The sequence below is a fragment of the Phoxinus phoxinus genome, assembly GCF_949152265.1.
Source record: "Phoxinus phoxinus genome assembly, chromosome: 7".
NCBI lineage: Eukaryota > Metazoa > Chordata > Actinopteri > Cypriniformes > Leuciscidae > Phoxinus > Phoxinus phoxinus.
The window spans coordinates 125,001-147,652 of record NC_136882.1 but is presented as its reverse complement, the minus strand read 5'-3'; the positions used below and the strand labels follow the sequence as shown (position 1 = coordinate 147,652).

Here is a 22,652-nt window from a genome sequence, read left to right as displayed (position 1 = left end):
TGGACTTTGGCGTCAGCGCTCAGCTGGATCGGACCGTCGGCCGCAGAAACACCTTCATTGGAACGCCGTACTGGATGGCTCCGGAGGTCATCGCCTGTGACGAAAACCCGGACGCTACTTACGACTACAGGGTAAAAACCTGCACACACACACACACATGCCTCACGCCCTCATGGGAAGATCAAGCACCGCAGGAACATTCAGCGTGTTGAATAGATGCAGTTTCTCCTCAACACTGAGCTGACGAGACGATGTTCTGCTTTCCCTGTAGAGCGATCTGTGGTCCTGTGGGATCACGGCTATAGAGATGGCGGAGGGAGCTCCTCGTGAGTACTCATCACACACCTCCTCTCATCTTCCTTTCTTCTGTCTCTTCATGTCCAGTTGCTTTTACTCCACCAATTAGTCAATGTTAGAGGAAATGAATGTATTTGCTGATTTAAAGCAGGGGTGAACATTACCTTTAATATCCTGAATTGATAACTGGGTTTCATGGGACGTGTGTGTCGGTGTTTTGCAGCGTTGTGTGATATGCATCCCATGCGCGCGCTCTTTCTCATACCCAGAAATCCTCCACCCAGACTCAAGTCCAAGAAATGGTCAGTACCTTCATCTTATTGTCGTAATGATGCCAGCAGGTCAAAGGTCTCCGGTGCTCCTCCAGAAACTCTCTCCTCTCCCGTGATCTTGTTTTCAGGTCCAAGAAGTTCTTCAGCTTCATCGAGGGCTGTCTGGTGAAGAACTACACGCAGCGGCCGCCCACCGACCAGCTCCTGAAGCATCCGTTCATCAGGGACCAGCCCAACGAGAGGCAGGTGCGGATCCAGCTCAAAGACCACCTGGACCGCTGCCGCAAGAAGCGCGGAGAGAAAGGTACGGGTCCTGTCGCCACAGAGAGCGTGTGACGCTAGTGCTCGCGTGTGACGTGTGTGCGCTAGTGCTCGCGTGTGACGTGTGTGCGCTAGTGCTCGCGTGTGACGTGTGTGCGCTAGTGCTCGCGTGTGACGTGTGTGCGCTAGTGCTCGCGTGTGACGTGTGTGTGCGCTAGTGCTCGCGTGTGACGTGTGTGCGCTAGTGCTCGCGTGTGACGTGTGTGCGCTAGTGCTCGCGTGTGACGTGTGTGCGCTAGTGCTCGCGTGTGACGTGTGTGCGCTAGTGCTCGCGTGTGACGTGTGCGCTAGTGCTCGCGTGTGACGTGTGTGCACTAGTGCTCGCGTGTGACGTGTGTGCGCTAGTGCTCGCGTGTGACGTGTGTGCGCTAGTGCTCGCGTGTGACGTGTGTGCGCTAGTGCTCGCGTGTGACGTGTGTGCGCTAGTGCTCGCGTGTGACGTGTGTGCGCTAGTGCTCGCGTGTGACGTGTGTGCGCTAGTGCTCGCGTGTGACGTGTGCGCTAGTGCTCGCGTGTGACGTGTGTGCACTAGTGCTCGCGTGTGACGTGTGCGCTAGTGCTCGCGTGTGACGTGTGTGCACTAGTGCTCGCGTGTGACGTGTGTGCGCTAGTGCTCGCGTGTGACGTGTGTGCGCTAGTGCTCGCGTGTGACGTGTGTGCGCTAGTGCTCGCGTGTGACGTGTGTGCGCTAGTGCTCGCGTGTGACGTGTGTGCGCTAGTGCTCGCGTGTGACGTGTGCGCTAGTGCTCGCGTGTGACGTGTGTGCACTAGTGCTCGCGTGTGACGTGTGTGCGCTAGTGCTCGCGTGTGACGTGTGTGTGCTAGTGCTCGCGTGTGACGTGTGTGCGCTAGTGCTCGCGTGTGACGTGTGTGCGCTAGTGCTCGCATGTGACGTGTGTGCGCTAGTGCTCGCGTGTGACGTGTGCGCTAGTGCTCGCGTGTGACGTGTGTGCACTAGTGCTCGCGTGTGACGTGTGTGTGCTAGTGCTCGCGTGTGACGTGTGTGTGCTAGTGCTCGCGTGTGACGTGTGTGTGCTAGTGCTCGCGTGTGACGTGTGTGCGGTAGTGCTCGCGTGTGACGTGTGTGTGCTAGTGCTCGCGTGTGACGTGTGCGCGCTAGTGCTCGCGTGTGACGTGTGCGCGCTAGTGCTCGCGTGTGACGTGTGCGCGCTAGTGCTCGCGTGTGACGTGTGTGCGCTAGTGCTCGCGTGTGACGTGTGCGCTAGTGCTCGCGTGTGACGTGTGTGCGCTAGTGCTCGCGTGTGACGTGTGTGCGCTAGTGCTCGCGTGTGACGTGTGTGCGCTAGTGCTCGCGTGTGACGTGTGTGCGCTAGTGCTCGCGTGTGACGTGTGTGCGCTAGTGCTCGCGTATGACGTGTTCTAGTGCTCGCGTATGACGTGTTCTAGTGCTCGCGTGTGACGTGTGTGCGCTAGTGCTCGCGTGTGACGTGTGTGCGCTAGTGCTCGCGTGTGCCGTGTGTGCGCTAGTGCTCGCGTGTGACGTGTGTGCGCTAGTGCTCGCGTATGACGTGTTCTAGTGCTCGCGTGTGACGTGTTCTAGTGCTCGCGTGTGACGTGTTCTAGTGCTCGCGTATGACGTGTTCTAGTGCTCGCGTGTGACGTGTGTGTTCTAGTGCTCGCGTATGACGTGTTCTAGTGATCGCGTATGACGTGTTCTAGTGCTCGCGTGTGACGTGTGTGCGCTAGTGCTCGCGTGTGACGTGTGTGCGCTAGTGCTCGCGTGTGCCGTGTGTGCGCTAGTGCTCGCGTGTGACGTGTGTGCGCTAGTGCTCGCGTATGACGTGTTCTAGTGCTCGCGTGTGACGTGTTCTAGTGCTCGCGTGTGACGTGTTCTAGTGCTCGCGTATGAGGTGTTCTAGTGCTCGCGTATGAGGTGTTCTAGTGCTCGCGTGTGACGTGTGTGTTCTAGTGCTCGCGTGTGACGTGTTCTAGTGCTCGCGTGTGACGTGTTCGAGTGCTCGCGTGTGACGTGTTCTAGTGCTCGCGTATGACATGTTCTAGTGCTCGCGTGTGACGTGTTCTAGTGCTCGCGTGTGATGTGTTCTAGTGCTCGCGTGTGACGTGTTCTAGTGCTCGCGTGTGATGAGTTCTAGTGCTCGCGTGTGACGTGTTCTAGTGCTCGCGTGTGACGTGTTCTAGTGCTCGCGTGTGACGTGTTCTAGTGCTCGCGTGTGATGAGTTCTAGTGCTCGCGTGTGACGTGTTCTAGTGCTCGCGTGTGATGTGTTCTAGTGCTCGCGTGTGACGTGTTCTAGTGCTCGCGTGTGACGTGTTCTAGTGCTCGCGTGTGACGTGTTCTAGTGCTCGCGTGTGATGAGTTCTAGTGCTCGCGTGTGACGTGTTCTAGTGCTCGCGTGTGATGAGTTCTAGTGCTCGCGTGTGACGTGTTCTAGTGCTCGCGTGTGATGTGTTCTAGTGCTCGCGTGTGACGTGTTCTAGTGCTCGCGTGTAATGTGTTCTAGTGCTCGCGTGTGACGTGTTCTAGTGCTCGCGTGTGACGTGTTCTAGTGCTCGCGTGTGATGAGTTCTAGTGCTCGCGTGTGACGTGTTCTAGTGCTCGCGTGTGACGTGTTCTAGTGCTCGCGTGTGATGTGTTCTAGTGCTCGCGTGTGACGTGTTCTAGTGCTCGCGTGTGATGAGTTCTAGTGCTCGCGTGTGACGTGTTCTAGTGCTCGCGTGTGACGTGTTCTAGTGCTCGCGTGTGACGTGTTCTAGTGCTCGCGTGTGATGAGTTCTAGTGCTCGCGTGTGATGTGTTCTAGTGCTCGCGTGTGACGTGTTCTAGTGCTCGCGTGTGATGAGTTCTAGTGCTCGCGTGTGACGTGTTCTAGTGCTCGCGTGTGACGTGTTCTAGTGCTCGCGTGTGACGTGTTCTAGTGCTCGCGTGTGACGTGTTCTAGTGCTCGCGTGTGATGAGTTCTAGTGCTCGCGTGTGATGTGTTCTAGTGCTCGCGTGTGACGTGTTCTAGTGCTCGCGTGTGATGAGTTCTAGTGCTCGCGTGTGATGTGCGCTAGTGCTCGCGTGTGACGTGTTCTAGTGCTCGCGTGTGACGTGTTCTAGTGCTCGCGTGTGACGTGTTCTAATGCTCGCGTGTGACGTGTTCTAGTGCTCGCGTGTGACGTGTTCTAGTGCTCGCGTGTGACGTGTTCTAGTGCTCGCGTGTGACGTGTGTGCGCTAGTGCTCGCGTGTGACGTGTGTGTTCTAGTGCTCGCGTGTGACGTGTTCTAGTGCTCGCGTGTGATGTGCGCTACTGCTCGCGTGTGATGAGTTCTAGTGCTCGCGTGTGACGTGTTCTAGTGCTCGCGTGTGACGTGTTCTAGTGCTCGCGTATGAGGTGTTCTAGTGCTCGCGTGTGACGTGTTCTAGTGCTCGCGTGTGATGAGTTCTAGTGCTCGCGTGTGACGTGTTCTAGTGCTCGCGTGTGACGTGTTCTAGTGCTCGCGTGTGACGTGTTCTAGTGCTCGCGTGTGACGTGTTCTAGTGCTCGCGTGTGATGTGCGCTACTGCTCGCGTGTGATGAGTTCTAGTGCTCGCGTGTGACGTGTTCTAGTGCTCGCGTGTGACGTGTTCTAGTGCTCGCGTATGAGGTGTTCTAGTGCTCGCGTGTGACGTGTTCTAGTGCTCGCGTGTGACGTGTTCTAGTGCTCGCGTGTGATGAGTTCTAGTGCTCGCGTGTGACGTGTTCTAGTGCTCGCGTGTGATGAGTTCTAGTGCTCGCGTGTGACGTGTTCTAGTGCTCGCGTGTGATGTGCGCTAGTGCTCGCGTGTGACGTGTTCTAGTGCTCGCGTGTGACGTGTTCTAGTGCTCGCGTGTGACGTGTTCTAGTGCTCGCGTGTGACGTGTTCTAGTGCTCGCGTGTGACGTGTTCTAGTGCTCGCGTATGACGTGTTCTAGTGCTCGCGTGTGACGTGTTCTAGTGCTCGCGTGTGACGTGTTCTAGTGCTCGCGTGTGACGTGTTCTAGTGCTCGCGTGTGACGTGTTCTAGTGCTTGCGTGTGACGTGTTCTAGTGCTTGCGAGTGACGTGTTCTAAGGCTCGCGTGTAACGTGTGTGCGCTAGTGCTCGCGTGTGACGTGTTCTAGTGCTCGCGTGTGATGAGTTCTAGTGCTCGCGTGTGACGTGTTCTAGTGCTCGCGTGTGACGTGTTCTAGTGCTCGCGTGTGACGTGTTCTAGTGCTCGCGTGTGACGTGTTCTAGTGCTCGCGTGTGACGTGTTCTAGTGCTCGCGTGTGACGTGTTCTAGTACTCGCGTGTGACGTGTTCTAGTGCTCGCGTGTGACGTGTGTGCGCTAGTGCTCGCGTGTGACGTGTGTGCGCTAGTGCTCGCGTGTGACGTGTTCTAGTGCTCGCGTGTGACGTGTTCTAGTGCTCGCGTGTGACGTGTTCTAGTGCTCGCGTGTGACGTGTTCTAGTGCTCGCGTGTGACGTGTTCTAGTGCTCGCGTGTGACGTGTTCTAGTGCTCGCGTGTGACGTGTTCTAGTGCTCGCGTGTGACGTGTTCTAGTGCTCGCGTGTGACGTGTTCTAGTGCTCGCGTGTGACGTGTTCTAGTGCTCGCGTGTGACGTGTTCTAGTGCTCGCGTGTGACGTGTTCTAGTGCTCGCGTGTGACGTGTGTGCGCTAGTGCTCGCGTGTGACGTGTTCTAGTGCTCGCGTGTGACGTGTTCTAGTGCTCGCGTGTGACGTGTTCTAGTGCTCGCGTGTGACGTGTGTGCGCTAGTGCTCGCGTATGACGTGTTCTAGTGCTCGCGTATGACGTGTTCTAGTGCTCGCGTGTGACGTGTTCTAGTGCTCGCGTATGACGTGTTCTAGTGCTCGCGTGTGACGTGTTCTAGTGCTCGCGTATGACGTGTTCTAGTGCTCGCGTGTGACGTGTTCTAGTGCTCGCGTGTGACGTGTTCTAGTGCTCGCGTGTGACGTGTTCTAGTGCTCGCGTGTGATGTGCGCTACTGCTCGCGTGTGATGTGCGCTAGTGCTCGCGTGTGACGTGTTCTAGTGCTCGCGTGTGACGTGTTCTAGTGCTCGCGTGTGACGTGTTCTAGTGCTCGCGTGTGACGTGTTCTAGTGCTCGCGTGTGACGTGTTCTAGTGCTCGCGTGTGACGTGTGTGCGCTAGTGCTCGCGTGTGACGTGTTCTAGTGCTCGCGTGTGACGTGTTCTAGTGCTCGCGTGTGACGTGTTCTAGTGCTCGCGTGTGACGTGTGTGCGCTAGTGCTCGCGTATGACGTGTTCTAGTGCTCGCGTATGACGTGTTCTAGTGCTCGCGTATGACGTGTTCTAGTGCTCGCGTGTGACGTGTTCTAGTGCTCGCGTATGACGTGTTCTAGTGCTCGCGTGTGACGTGTTCTAGTGCTCGCGTATGACGTGTTCTAGTGCTCGCGTGTGACGTGTTCTAGTGCTCGCGTGTGACGTGTTCTAGTGCTCGCGTGTGACGTGTTCTAGTGCTCGCGTATGAGGTGTTCTAGTGCTCGCGTGTGACGTGTTGTAGTGCTCGCGTATGACGTGTGCTTGTGCTCCACTGCAGATGAGACCGAGTACGAGTACAGCGGCAGTGAGGAAGAGGAGGAGGAAGCTCAGGAGCAGGAGGGAGAGCCCAGGTATGACGCAAGAATATGAAACCGTTTGAAACACAATGAACATACCCAGATTACAGATCTCTCATTGGCAGATCTCCTCTTACTCTTCCTCTGGATTTGAGGAAGTACATTAAGATGAAATATCCATGTATAAAATTTCAGAGTATGTGGTTTTTGCATAGATGTGGTTTCAGTTGTTCCCACAATTATTCCATGAATTAACCCTTTCACACGTAAGTTTAAAATATTCTAATTGACCCCCCAGCGTGAGTTTTTCAAGGCGACCGTTATTTCGAATCTGTCACTTTATTGTTTCCATGGTGACACAGCGCAACCACAACACAGCGCTGAATGAATGATGATCTGCTTTTATGTAATTTTTCCTTTTTTATTCTAAATATTCACACATTTATTAGCTATAGTATGAAACACTGATATTCCGATTGTCAAACATGTGCATGTGGATGTGTTTTGTTGTATAAACACCTTTATAACGATCGCGTTAGTTGAGCTGTATGCGCGATGGGCGGCGCCATGTTAGTTTGTGCCACAGGTCAGAGAATCGGATCTGTCGGATTTACAACACGTCAATTCCTCCACTTCTCCAGAAATACATGAAAGTAAGTGGCTGGTGAACTGGGAGAAGAATAGGGTAAAATGTAAAGCTACTTACACATTGTGTATCTGATATGAATAAAACGTGTCGTCTTTTTATAATATAAAGGATTATTATTGCCGCTTTCTTAGACATCAGTGTGTATTTTACAAACTCAAAAAAAGTTTTTTTTGTACTTATGTGATTCTTAAATGTCTGAAACCTAAAATAAACATTATGTGGTTGAAAACACTGAATAGTTGTGATATATGACAAGCACTGAGCGCGTCTGTCTCTGGCTCAGCGCCAGCCAACGCGCGTTTGAATTTAGCAGTTGATCACGTGATGCACTGACCGTACTTACCACACCGGTGTGACTGTACACTCCAGGGACCGGCCAAGACTGATCGCACCGGTGTGACCGTACGCTCCAGGGACTAGCCAAGACTGATCACACCGGTGTGACCGTACGCTCCAGGGACCGGCCAAGACTGATCGCACCGGTGTGACCGTACGCTCCAGGGACCGGCCAAGACTGATCGCACCGGTGTGACCGTACGCTCCAGGGACCGGCCAAGACTTATCGCACCGGTGTGACCGTACGCTCCAGGGACCGGCCAAGACTGATCGCACCGGTGTGACCGTACGCTCCAGGGACTAGCCAAGACTTATCGCACCGGTGTGACTGTACACTCCAGGGACCGGCCAAGACTGATCACACCGGTGTGACCGTACGCTCCAGGGGCCGGCCAAGATTGATCGCACCGGTGTGACCGTACGCTCCAGGGACCGGCCAAGACTGATCGCACCGGTGTGACCGTACACTTCAGGGACCGGCCAAGACTGATCGCACCGGTGTGACCGTACGCTCCAGGGACCGCCCAAGACTGATCGCACCGGTGTGATCGTACACTCCAGGGACCGGCCAAGACTGATCGCACCGGTGTGACTGTACGCTCCAGGGACCGGCCAAGACTGATCACACCGGTGTGACCGTACACTTCAGGGACCGGCCAAGACTGATCGCACCGATGTGACCGTACGCTCCAGGGACCGGCCAAGACTGATCGCACCGGTGTGACCGTACGCTCCAGGGACCGGCCAAGACTGATCACACCGGTGTGACTGTACGCTCCAGGGACCGGCCAAGACTGATCACACCGGTGTGACCGTACACTTCAGGGACCGGCCAAGACTGATCGCACCGATGTGACCGTACGCTCCAGGGACCGGCCAAGACTGATCACACCGGTGTGACTGTACGCTCCAGGGACCAGCCAAGACTGATCGCACCGGTGTGACCGTACGCTCCAGGGACCGGCCAAGACTGATCGCACCGGTGTGACCGTACGCTCCAGGGACCGGCCAAGACTGATCACACCGGTGTGACTGTACGCTCCAGGGACCGGCCAAGACTGATCACACCGGTGTGACTGTACGCTCCAGGGACCAGCCAAGACTGATCGCACCGGTGTGACCGTACGCTCCAGGGACCGGCCAAGACTGATCGCACCGGTGTGACCGTACGCTCCAGGGACCGGCCAAGACTGATCACACCGGTGTGACTGTACGCTCCAGGGACCGGCCAAGACTGATCACACCGGTGTGACCGTACACTTCAGGGACCGGCCAAGACTGATCGCACCGGTGTGACCGTACGCTCCAGGGACCGGCCAAGACTGATCACACCGGTGTGACTGTACGCTCCAGGGACCGGCCAAGACTGATCGCACCGGTGTGACCGTACGCTCCAGGGACCGGCCAAGACTGATCGCACCGGTGTGACCGTACGCTCCAGGGACCGGCCAAGACTGATCGCACCGGTGTGACTGTACGCTCCAGGGACCGGCCAAGACTGATCGCACCGGTGTGACTGTACGCTCCAGGGACCGGCCAAGACTGATCACACCGGTGTGACCGTACGCTCCAGGGACCGGCCAAGACTGATCACACCGGTGTGACCGTACGCTCCAGGGACCGGCCAAGACTGATCGCACCGGTGTGACCGTACGCTCCAGGGACCGGCCAAGACTGATCGCACCGGTGTGACCGTACGCTCCAGGGACCGGCCAAGACTGATCGCACCGGTGTGACCGCACGCTCCAGGGACCGGCCAAGACTGATCGCACCGGTGTGATCGTACACTCCAGGGACCGGCCAAGACTGATCGCACCGGTGTGACTGTACGCTCCAGGGACCGGCCAAGACTGATCACACCGGTGTGACCGTACACTTCAGGGACCGGCCAAGACTGATCGCACCGATGTGACCGTACGCTCCAGGGACCGGCCAAGACTGATCGCACCGGTGTGACCGTACGCTCCAGGGACCGGCCAAGACTGATCGCACCGGTGTGACCGTACGCTCCAGGGACCGGCCAAGACTGATCGCACCGGTGTGACCGTACACTTCAGGGACCGGCCAAGACTGATCGCACCGATGTGACCGTACGCTCCAGGGACCGGCCAAGACTGATCGCACCGGTGTGACCGTACGCTCCAGGGACCAGCCAAGACTGATCGCACCGGTGTGACCGTACGCTCCAGGGACCAGCCAAGACTGATCACACCGGTGTGACCGTACGCTCCAGGGACCAGCCAAGACTGATCACACCGGTGTGACCGTACGCTCCAGGGACCGGCCAAGACAGATCACACCGGTGTGACCGTACGCTCCAGGGACCAGCCAAGACTGATCACACCGGTGTGACCGTACGCTCCAGGGACCGGCCAAGACTGATCACTCCGGTGTGATCGTACGCTCCAGGGACTAGCCAAGACTGATCACACCGGTGTGACCGTACGCTCCAGGGACCAGCCAAGACTGATCACACCGGTGTGACCGTACGCTCCAGGGACCGGCCAAGACTGATCGCACCGGTGTGACCGTACGCTCCAGGGACCGGCCAAGACTGATCACACCGGTGTGACCGTACGCTCCAGGGACCGGCCAAGACTGATCGCACCGGTGTGACCGTACGCTCCAGGGACCGGCCAAGACTGATCGCACCGGTGTTACTGTACGCTCCAGGGACCGGCCAAGACTGATCGCACCGGTGTGACCGTACGCTCCAGGGACCAGCCAAGACTGATCGCACTGGTGTGACTGTACGCTCCAGGGACCGGCCAAGACTGATTGCACCGGTGTGACCGTACGCTCCAGGAACCGGCCAAGACTTATCACACCGGTGTGACTGTACGCTCCAGGGACCGGCCAAGACTGATCACACCGGTGTGACCGTACGCTCCAGGGACCGGCCAAGACTGATTGCACCGGTGTGACCGTACGCTCCAGGGACCGGCCAAGACTGATCGCACCGGTGTGACCGTACGCTCCAGGGACCGGCCAAGACTGATCGCACCGGTGTTACTGTACACTCCAGGGACCGGCCAAGACTGATCGCACCGGTGTGACCGTACGCTCCAGGGACCAGCCAAGACTGATCGCACTGGTGTGACTGTACGCTCCAGGGACCGGCCAAGACTGATCGCACCGGTGTGACCGTACGCTCCTGGGACCGGCCAAGACTGATCGCACCGGTGTGACCGTACGCTCCAGGGACCGGCCAAGACTGATCGCACCGGTGTGACTGTACGCTCCAGGGACCGGCCAAGACTGATCGCACCGATGTGACCGTACGCTCCAGGGACCGGCCAAGACTGATCACACCGGTGTGACCGTACGCTCCAGGGACCGGCCAAGACTGATCGCACCGGTGTGACCGTACGCTCCAGGGACCGGCCAAGACTGATCGCACCGGTGTGACTGTACGCTCCAGGGACCGGCCAAGACTGATCGCACCGGTGTGACCGTACGCTCCAGGGACCGGCCAAGACTGATCTCATCAAAAGAAAATACAAAATAATCTGCCCTACCTACCACATGCTTCAAACAGAGACAAAGAAAATAACAATGAAAATAAATGGCATCGAAACCCAATAAATCATTATTTACAAGAATTTACTATGAACAAATACTACAAATAAAGAACCAAAGTACAAGCTCAAACACAAATCAAAATTGAAATAAACAAAAACAATACAAGGGCAACTAAACCAAAGTCTACGAGTGAGCGTTGAACGAAGGCGAGAGGAAGCCTGTTGAACTCCTCGAGTCGGCCAATAGGAGGCAGTCTCCAATAATGACTATAGCCAATCCGGAGCTGCCAAAACACACACATAAGCAGCTAGAGAAACAACTGCGGCTATAACTGCAGTTTACTGGAAAAACAGACTTGATCAGTCGATCAACGAAACGACGATCCAAATGCGCTGACTGTGTAGAATCTCATATGGTCGAGCGCATTTAGATCGGCGTTTCGTTGATCGACTGATCGAGTCTGTTTTTCAAAGATGGATTCTGCTTGTATACATGGAGTTGACTGTATGTATAAAATATCTTCTTATTAAACTGTCTGGACACTGTCAAAGTTCTCAATGCTTCGGTTTGAAGGTAGGGACCCTCATTATGCTGCCGTGTTAGTGTGGGGCTATTTTGAGCCTTGTTAGTGGTATTAACAAGCGATTTTTATTTGTCATTACTCTATGCCCAATATACTAGCGTTATACTAGCGTTATAGGCTAAACTGTTTTTAGAGATACAACTATTTACATTCGATAATCATGAAAACAAATCTCAGATAACGGTTGACTAGGTAACAATGTGTAATTAGACCAAAGGTTCATTTTGCGCTGGAGTTCTCCTTTAAAAAGAAAATCAGTTTGAATGAATGATTCAGTATCTCGCTCAACTTGTTTCATTACTGGATGAATCAATGTTTTTTAACAAATATCTTGAACGGATGATTCAATGACTTCACTTCAATGAGGAATACATTTTTTAACAGTCACTTGTTGCCACCTACTGGTGTAGCGATGTCATTTATACATCTTTATCTGAAGCGTCAAGTTACTACCGTTTACATCAGTGTTTATTTCCAAATGATAAACTTTTATCCCAGTACTTCTGTGATTATTCTGAATGATTGTAAGACCGAAATAATGATACTGTGTGGTTCAAACTGTTAGTGAAGCTGTTTTATATCTGTTCATGAAGACGTCTCTCTGGATCAGAATATTCGCTGTGATCGGACACGTCAGTGCTAAATACACATAGATGATAATACAGGTATGTGTCTGCCTGAATCGTGGCCGCCATCTTTTAACGATTAGTAGGGCTTTGACTCTGAACTTCGTTATCCGAATATAATTTGAATATTTAAAAAAATAATGATATTCGAACAAATATTAGGCAGCCTTTAATATTCGAGCCTGTTATGGCCATTATTTTTTGTAAATGTGTTTGCTTGTAAACGTTGTTCAATCCAGATTACGAGGCTTTTCCACGCCTGGTGAAGCTCATTAGCACTCACACACACACACACACACACTCTCTCACGCACACATACACACACACGCACACTCTCTCACGCACACACACACACACACGCACACTCTCTCACGCACACATACACACACACACTCTCTCTCTCACACACACACACACACACACGCAGATGTGCTGAGTTTGTTTCGGTGTTTGCTGCACTGGAAGATGGCGCTGACTGCTGGTATCACGGGACTGGGCCGTACCTCTGGTCCCGGATTAACGTGAACTATTGGATGCTTTGCATTGATGTGGTCCTTGAGAGTTGACGAACTCCCGTCATATGCGAATTCCTTGCGGCAGACATTGCAGACGACTTTATTTTTATCAACGCTTCCATCGGCCCGTTTTTTATAAGTAAATGTTCGACCAGGCACCGCGTTAGAACGGCTCTGGGTCAAAGGTCAATACGGAATGGATTAATCTGCGGGGGTTTTTCTCAGATTAATTCATCAGAATCAACGCGTTATTTTGACAGCCCTAATTTGAATATATTAGAATATTAATATTAATAAACAAACGAACTTCGAATATGATTTTTGGGCAAAAGTCAAAGCCCTAACAAGTCGTGCAGCTCTAGTGCGCATGTACACGTATAGATCAGCCTGTGACGTATGTATCACTGCAGGTTCATGAACAGCTGAGAATAAGTTGAAAAGCATAGAAAAGACTTGCCTCACAGAAATTCATCACATCTTAAATAAAGTACATTTTTATTGGGAAGATCATTTTTCTCAGCTCTAAATATTGCATTGGTTAGAAGTGTCTGTTTGTGAGTGGCTGTACAGTCCTGTCGTTGATCTGTAAGAGCCGGTCTGTGTTCTGCATCCCGCAGCTCTATCGTGAATGTCCCGGGGGAGTCGACTCTGCGCCGGGACTTCATCCGTCTACAGCAGGAGAATAAGGAGCGCTCGGAGGCGATGAGACGACAGCAGCTGCTCCAGGAACAGCAGATGCGCGAGCAGGAGGAGTACAAGCGCCAGCTACTGGCAGAACGGCAGAAGCGCATCGAGCAGCAGAAAGAGCAGCGGCGGCGGCTGGAGGAGGTGAGCTTCACGTCCCACACATGAACCAGTCGAACGCAGGAGTCACGCCAGCTGGAAGTGTTTCTCGAGGCGAAGCCTGCACTCTCAGGAACAACTACATCCACCACTACACTGGAAAACATTTCTGTCACATGTGATCAATGCCTGACTACATTTATGACCCTTACTGGATCATTTAAGTCACATGTTCACCAGTTGGTAATCACCCATCACAAAATACATCACATCTGCAACAGTATGATCCTACAATAATATGCATTGCATGCACTATAGCAATGGATAGGTCAGTTAAAGATCTGTGTTTGGCCCTTTAGGGATAACAAAACATTTTGAACAACATGGGTCACATGATCATGAACTCACACGTCACAACATGGTCTTCAATAATATGAGCCTGTTAATCCAACTAGAACGTTCCAAAGTTTAGCGAAATAGCTTGGCGAAATTTGCCATTTTGAAAGCAAAATTGACATCTCATTCCTTTGTTGGTCAAAACCATCAATAACCGTAACCCTTTCAGTGACCGTAACACGTAACACCGTAACGTACGCTGTGAGGCGGATATTCAAACCAACCTCGCATTGTGATGTCACATTGTGGCAGGTTTAAAACATGTTGTTAGTGCAGTGCCTCATGTTTGCTGACGGACAAGGACCCGTTCAGGCTCTTCTGTCTTTATATGTTGAAACTTAAAGTGGCAATCATTTTACGAAGAACAACACAACATAAATTTTGTCCCGCAACTCAAGACCATTGAGTTAGAAGTCAACCTAACCTAACCTAACACCATTATTGAGTTGAAACTTAAGCAAATGTCACTAATGATTGTAAGTTTAACTGCAGAGTAATTCTTGTGTACTGCAGCAACAAAGACGAGAGCGAGAGATGAGGAGACAACAAGAGCGAGAGCAGAGGAGGAGAGAGCAGGAGGAGAAGAGACGTGTGGAGGAGATGGAGAGGAGACGCAAAGAAGAGGAGGAGCGCAGGAGGGCGGAAGAGGAGAAGAGGAGGGCCGACCGCGAGCAGGTGAGCTAGGGCTGACCATAACCCTAACCGAGGGCTAACCCTAACCAAAGGCTAACCATAACCCTAACCGAGGGCTAAGCATAACCCTAACCAAGGGCTAACCATAACCGAGGGCTAACCCTAACCGAGGGCTAACCCTAACCGAAGGCTAACCATAACCCTAACCGAGGGCTAACCCTAACCGAAGGCTAACCATAACCCTAACCGAAGGCTAACCAAAACCCTAACCAAAGTCTAACCATAACCCTAACCGAGGGCTAACCATAACCCTAACCGAGGGCTAACCATAACCCTAACCAAGGGCTAACCATAACCCTAACCGAGGGCTAACCATAACCCTAACCGAGGGCTAACCATAACCCTAACCGAGGGCTAACCCCAACCGAAGGCTAACCATAACCCTAACTGAAGGCTATCCTCAAAAAACCTAACCGAGGGCTAACCCTAACTTCATCACTGATAATGGCCCTGGTCTTCAGTGTTTGGTTCATCACTGATAATGGCCCTGGTCTTCAGTGTTTGGTTCATCACTGATAATGGCCCTGGTCTTCAGTGTTTGGTTCATCACTGATAATGGCCCTGGTCTTCAGTGTTTGGTTCATCACTGATAATGGCCCTGGTCTTCAGTGTTTGGTTCATCACTGATAATGGCCCTGGTCTTCAGTGTTTGGTTCATCACTGATAATGACCCTGGTCTTCAGTGTTTGGTTCATCACTGATAATGGCCCTGGTCTTCAGTGTTTGGTTCATCACTGATAATGGCCCTGATCTTCAGTGTTTGGTTCATCACTGATAATGACCCTGGTCTTCAGTGTTTGGTTCATCACTGATAATGACCCTGGTCTTCAGTGTTTGGTTCATCACTGATAATGGCCCTGGTCTTCAGTGTTTGGTTCATCACTGATAATGACCCTGGTCTTCAGTGTTTGGTTCATCACTGATAATGGCCCTGGTCTTCAGTGTTTGGTTCATCACTGATAATGGCCCTGGTCTTCAGTGTTTGGTTCATCACTGATAATGGCCCTGGTCTTCAGTGTTTGGTTCATCACTGATAATGGCCCTGGTCTTCAGTGTTTGGTTCATCACTGATAATGGCCCTGGTCTTCAGTGTTTGGTTCATCACTAACCCTTTGGATCATCAAACATAAGCACATCTATCAACTGAAGCAAAGTGTTAGTAGCTCAAGATAAGATGTGAGGAAGGAGGGAAAACACTCCTGGTCATTGGCTAAAATCAGCCATTTAAAGTTCTCTTATTACACATTTTCTGCCATGATAAACTCTCTGAAAACCCTACTAACACCTTTGTAGGTGCTCACAAATTTGAGTTGTATAAAAACATTTGAATTGCACATCAGGCAGTTTTTTTATATAAACCTTAATGAGATCATTGTTTCTCATCACATTTGTTAAGGAGATTGTCTGTAATAAAAACTTGTCTCGTTTATTGTATGTTTGAATAAATCAGACATAAAAACTCACTAACAGGCTATATAGTGGATTTTTTTTATCAAGGTGCTCCTCTGTAGATTTAAGTAATGAGTTTATGGTCATTGAATGGCTTTCCTGAGTTCCACTTGTTGGGTCAGGCCAGGACCCCGCAGCGCTGCTGGCCTCATGAACGCTGTACTAGACCGACATCACAGCCATAGATTCAACACCATAAACAAAAGAAAATCATAGCAGGACTAAACTCTTTGGCAGTAGAAGACTTTTAGGTTCTCTTAATAACTCCAAAAACTCGGTTATTTGGACAAATTTATTTAAATAAAAAGGTGTAGTTGGGCTACATAATAGAGTCTGTTCAGGCAAAACTACTGGACATTCCATGGGTCAGTGTGTGCGATCACCTGGAGACAGGGCAGGAACAGTCCGTGATGTCCGTCAGAGTGTGTGTGTGTGTTGTCTGGAGCACAACTGACTGTAACGTGTGTGTGTGTGTCAGGAGTACATCCGCCGGCAGCTGGAGGAGGAGCAGAGGCACCTGGAGATCCTGCAGCAGCAGCTGTTACATGAGCAGGCCATGCTACTGGTGAGAGAATCCCTCACGTCTACACACACACACACACACACCAGCACTGGTGAGAGAATCCCTCACGTCTACACACACACACACACACACACACACCAGCACTGGTGAGAGAATCCCTCACGTCTACACACACACCAGCACTGGTGAGAGAATCCCTCACGTCTACACACACACACACACACACACCAGCACTGGTGAAAGCATCCCTCACGTCTACACACACACACACCAGCACTGGTGAGAGAATCCCTCACGTCTACACACACACACACACACACACACCAGCACTGGTGAGAGAATCCCTCACGTCTACACACACACACACACACACACCAGCACTGGTGAGAGAATCCCTCACGTCTACACACACACACACACCAGCACTGGTGAGAGAATCCCTCAAGTCTACACACACACACACACACACACACCAGCACTGGTGAGAGAATCCCTCACGTCTACACACACACACACCAGCACTGGTGAGAGAATCCCTCAAGTCTACACACACACACACACACACACACACCAGCACTGGTGAGAGAATCCCTCACGTCTACACACACACACACACACACCAGCACTGGTGAGAGAATCCCTCACGTCTACACACACACACACACACCAGCACTGGTGAGAGAATCCCTCACGTCTACACACACACACACACACACACCAGCACTGGTGAAAGCATCCCTCACGTCTACACACACACACACACACACACACACCAGCACTGGTGAGAGAATCCCTCACGTCTACACACACACACACACACACACACCAGCACTGGTGAGAGAATCCCTCACGTCTACACACACACACACACACACACCAGCACTGGTGAGAGAATCCCTCACGTCTACACACACACACACACCAGCACTGGTGAGAGAATCCCTCAAGTCTACACACACACACACACACACACACCAGCACTGGTGAGAGAATCCCTCACGTCTACACACACACACACCAGCACTGGTGAGAGAATCCCTCAAGTCTACACACACACACACACACACACACCAGCACTGGTGAGAGAATCCCTCACGTCTACACACACACACACACACACCAGCACTGGTGAGAGAATCCCTCACGTCTACACACACACACACACACCAGCACTGGTGAGAGAATCCCTCACGTCTACACACACACACACCAGCACTGGTGAGAGAATCCCTCAAGTCTACACACACACACACACACACACACCAGCACTGGTGAGAGAATCCCTCACGTCTACACACACACACACACACACCAGCACTGGTGAGAGAATCCCTCACGTCTACACACACACACACCAGCACTGGTGAGAGAATCCCTCAAGTCTACACACACACACACACACACACACCAGCACTGGTGAGAGAATCCCTCACGTCTACACACACACACACACCAGCACTGGTGAGAGAATCCCTCATGTCTACACACACACACACACCAGCACTGGTGAGAGAATCCCTCATGTCTACACACACACACACCAGCACTGGTGAGAGAATCCCTCACGTCTACACACACACACACACACACCAGCACTGGTGAGAGAATCCCTCACGTCTACACACACACACACCAGCACTGGTGAGAGAATCCCTCACGTCTACACACACACACACACACACCAGCACTGGTGAGAGAATCCCTCACGTCTACACACACACACACACACCAGCACTGGTGAGAGAATCCCTCACGTCTACACACACACACACACACCAGCACTGGTGAGAGAATCCCTCATGTCTACACACACACACACACCAGCACTGGTGAGAGAATCCCTCACGTCTACACACACACACACCAGCACTGGTGAGAGAATCCCTCACGTCTACACACACACACACACCAGCACTGGTGAGAGAATCCCTCACGTCTACACACACACACACACCAGCACTGGTGAGAGAATCCCTCATGTCTACACACACACACACACCAGCACTGGTGAGAGAATCCCTCACGTCTACACACACACACACCAGCACTGGTGAGAGAATCCCTCACGTCTACACACACACACACACACCAGCACTGGTGAGAGAATCCCTCACGTCTACACACACACACACACACACACACCAGCACTGGTGAGAGAATCCCTCACGTCTACACACACACACACACCAGCACTGGTGAGAGAATCCCTCACGTCTACACACACACACACCAGCACTGGTGAGAGAATCCCTCACGTCTACACACACACACACACACCAGCACTGGTGAGAGAATCCCTCACGTCTACACACACACACACACCAGCACTGGTGAGAGAATCCCTCACGTCTACACACACACACACACCAGCACTGGTGAGAGCATCCCTCACGTCTACACACACACACACACCAGCACTGGTGAGAGCATCCCTCACGTCTACACACACACACACACACACCAGCACTGGTGAGAGCATCCCTCATGTCTACACACACACACACACCAGCACTGGTGAGAGCATCCCTCACGTCTACACACACACACACACACACCAGCACTGGTGAGAGAATCCCTCACGTCTACACACACACACACACACACACACACCAGCACTGGTGAGAGAATCCCTCACGTCTACACACACACACACACACCAGCACTGGTGAGATAATCCCTCAAGTCTACACACACACACACACACACACACACCAGCACTGGTGAGAGAATCCCTCAAGTCTACACACACACACACACACACACACACCAGCACTGGTGAGAGAATCCCTCAAGTCTACACACACACACTCACACACACACACCAGCACTGGTGAGAGAATCCCTCACGTCTTCACACACACACACACATCAGCACTGGTGAGAGAATCCCTCACGTCTACACACACACACCAGCACTGGTGAGAAAATCCCTCACGTCTACACACACACACACACACACACACACACCAGCACTGGTGAGAGAATCCCTCAAGTCTACACACACACACACACACACACACACCAGCACTGGTGAGAGAATCCCTCAAGTCTACACACACACACTCACACACACACACCAGCACTGGTGAGAGAATCCCTCACGTCTTCACACACACACACACATCAGCACTGGTGAGAGAATCCCTCACGTCTACACACACACACCAGCACTGGTGAGAAAATCCCTCACGTCTACACACACACACACACACACACACACACCAGCACTGGTGAGAGAATCCCTCACGTCTACACACACACACACACACACACACACACCAGCACTGGTGAGAGTTTGTTTGACTGAAGGTTTGTGTCTGAAGGTTTGTTTGACTGAAGGTTTGTGTGACTGAAAGTTTGTGTGACTGAAGGTTTGTGTGACTGAAGGTTTGTTTGACTGAAGGTTTGTTTGACTGAAGGTTTGTTTGACTGAAGGTTTGTGTGACTGAAAGTTTGTGTGACTGAAGGTTTGTTTGACTGAAGGTTTGTTTGACTGAAGCTTTGTTTGACTGAAGCTTTGTTTGACTGAAGCTTTGTTTGACTGAAGGTTTGTTGGACTGAAGGTTTGTTTGACTGAAGGTTTGTTTGACTGAAGGTTTGTGTGACTGAAGGTTTGTGTGACTGAAGGTTTGTGTGACTGAAGCTTTGTTTGACTGAAGGTTTGTGTGACTGAAGGTTTGTTTGACTGAAGGTTTGTGTGACTGAAGGTTTGTGTGACTGAAGGTTTGTTTGACTGAAGGTTTGTTTGACTGAAGGTTTGTGTGACTGAAGGTTTGTGTGACTGAAGCTTTGTTTGACTGAAGGTTTGTTTGACTGAAGGTTTGTTTGACTGAAGGTTTGTGTGACTGAAGCTTTGTTTGACTGAAGGTTTGTTTGACTGAAGGTTTGTGTGACTGAAGCTTTGTTTGACTGAAGGTTTGTTTGACTGAAGCTTTGTTTGACTGAAGGTTTGTGTGACTGAAGGTTTGTGTGACTGAAGGTTTGTTTGACTGAAGGTTTGTTTGACTGAAGGTTTGTTTGACTGAAGGTTTGTGTGACTGAAGGTTTGTGTGACTGAAGGTTTGTTTGACTGAAGCTTTGTTTGACTGAAGGTTTGTGTGACTGAAGGTTTGTTTGACTGAAGGTTTGTGTGACTGAAGGTTTGTGTGACTGAAGGTTTGTGTGACTGAAGGTTTGTGTGACTGAAGGTTTGTTTGACTGAAGCTTTGTTTGACTGAAGGTTTGTGTGACTGAAGGTTTGTGTGACTGAAGGTTTGTTTGACTGAAGGTTTGTTTGACTGAAGCTTTGTTTGACTGAAGGTTTGTGTGACTGAAGGTTTGTTTGACTGAAGGTTTGTTTGACTGAAGGTTTGTGTGACTGAAGGTTTGTGTGACTGAAGGTTTGTTTGACTGAAGCTTTGTTTGACTGAAGGTTTGTGTGACTGAAGGTTTGTGTGACTGAAGGTTTGTTTGACTGAAGGTTTGTTTGACTGAAGGTTTGTTTGACTGAAGCTTTGTTTGACTGAAGGTTTGTGTGACTGAAGCTTTGTTTGACTGAAGGTTTGTTTGACTGAAGCTTTGTTTGACTGAAGGTTTGTGTGACTGAAGGTTTGTTTGACTGAAGGTTTGTGTGACTGAAGGTTTGTGTGACTGAAGGTTTGTTTGACTGAAGGTTTGTTTGACTGAAGGTTTGTGTGACTGAAGGTTTGTTTGACTGAAGGTTTGTTTGACTGAAGGTTTGTGTGACTGAAGCTTTGTTTGACTGAAGGTTTGTTTGACTGAAGCTTTGTTTGACTGAAGGTTTGTGTGACTGAAGGTTTGTTTGACTGAAGGTTTGTGTGACTGAAGGTTTGTTTGACTGAAGGTTTGTGTGACTGAAGGTTTGTTTGACTGAAGCTTTGTTTGACTGAAGGTTTGTGTGACTGAAGGTTTGTTTGACTGAAGGTTTGTGTGACTGAAGGTTTGTTTGACTGAAGCTTTGTTTGACTGAAGGTTTGTTTGACTGAAGCTTTGTTTGACTGAAGGTTTGTGTGACTGAAGGTTTGTGTGACTGAAGGTTTGTGTGACTGAAGGTTTGTGTGACTGAAGGTTTGTGTGACTGAAGGTTTGTTTGACTGAAGCTTTGTTTGACTGAAGGTTTGTGTGACTGAAGGTTTGTGTGACTGAAGCTTTGTTTGACTGAAGGTTTGTTTGACTGAAGCTTTGTTTGACTGAAGGTTTGTGTGACTGAAGGTTTGTTTGACTGAAGGTTTGTTTGACTGAAGGTTTGTGTGACTGAAGGTTTGTGTGACTGAAGGTTTGTTTGACTGAAGCTTTGTTTGACTGAAGGTTTGTGTGACTGAAGGTTTGTGTGACTGAAGGTTTGTTTGACTGAAGGTTTGTTTGACTGAAGGTTTGTTTGACTGAAGGTTTGTGTGACTGAAGCTTTGTTTGACTGAAGGTTTGTTTGACTGAAGGTTTGTGTGACTGAAGCTTTGTTTGACTGAAGGTTTGTTTGACTGAAGCTTTGTTTGACTGAAGGTTTGTGTGACTGAAGGTTTGTTTGACTGAAGGTTTGTGTGACTGAAGGTTTGTGTGACTGAAGGTTTGTTTGACTGAAGGTTTGTTTGACTGAAGCTTTGTTTGACTGAAGGTTTGTGTGACTGAAGCTTTGTTTGACTGAAGGTTTGTTTGACTGAAGCTTTGTTTGACTGAAGGTTTGTGTGACTGAAGGTTTGTTTGACTGAAGGTTTGTGTGACTGAAGGTTTGTGTGACTGAAGGTTTGTTTGACTGAAGGTTTGTTTGACTGAAGGTTTGTGTGACTGAAGGTTTGTTTGACTGAAGGTTTGTTTGACTGAAGGTTTGTGTGACTGAAGCTTTGTTTGACTGAAGGTTTGTTTGACTGAAGCTTTGTTTGACTGAAGGTTTGTGTGACTGAAGGTTTGTTTGACTGAAGGTTTGTGTGACTGAAGGTTTGTTTGACTGAAGGTTTGTTTGACTGAAGGTTTGTTTGACTGAAGGTTTGTGTGACTGAAGCTTTGTTTGACTGAAGGTTTGTGTGACTGAAGGTTTGTTTGACTGAAGGTTTGTGTGACTGAAGGTTTGTTTGACTGAAGGTTTGTTTGACTGAAGGTTTGTTTGACTGAAGGTTTGTGTGACTGAAGG

The 22,652-nt window shown here is 50.9% G+C and overlaps 1 protein-coding gene across 3 annotated transcripts in view; it reads left to right on the top strand.

Annotated features, from left to right (window-relative positions):
* LOC307001466 (mitogen-activated protein kinase kinase kinase kinase 4-like) overlaps nucleotides 1-22,652 on the top strand; it is a 147,071-nt gene that overhangs the window by 59,615 nt on the left and 64,804 nt on the right. For all 3 annotated transcript variants that reach the window (XR_013798245.1, XM_079617973.1, XM_079617972.1), the window contains exons 7-14: nucleotides 1-131; nucleotides 272-326; nucleotides 521-599; nucleotides 698-873; nucleotides 6,435-6,507; nucleotides 13,302-13,512; nucleotides 14,377-14,538; nucleotides 16,484-16,570. Coding sequence is in view for 2 of the 3 variants with exons in the window: in XM_079617973.1 (XP_079474099.1) it covers nucleotides 1-131; nucleotides 272-326; nucleotides 521-599; nucleotides 698-873; nucleotides 6,435-6,507; nucleotides 13,302-13,512; nucleotides 14,377-14,538; nucleotides 16,484-16,570 (974 nt within the window). In the remaining variant the exon portion in view is untranslated. The remainder of the gene's footprint in view (nucleotides 132-271; nucleotides 327-520; nucleotides 600-697; nucleotides 874-6,434; nucleotides 6,508-13,301; nucleotides 13,513-14,376; nucleotides 14,539-16,483; nucleotides 16,571-22,652) is intronic.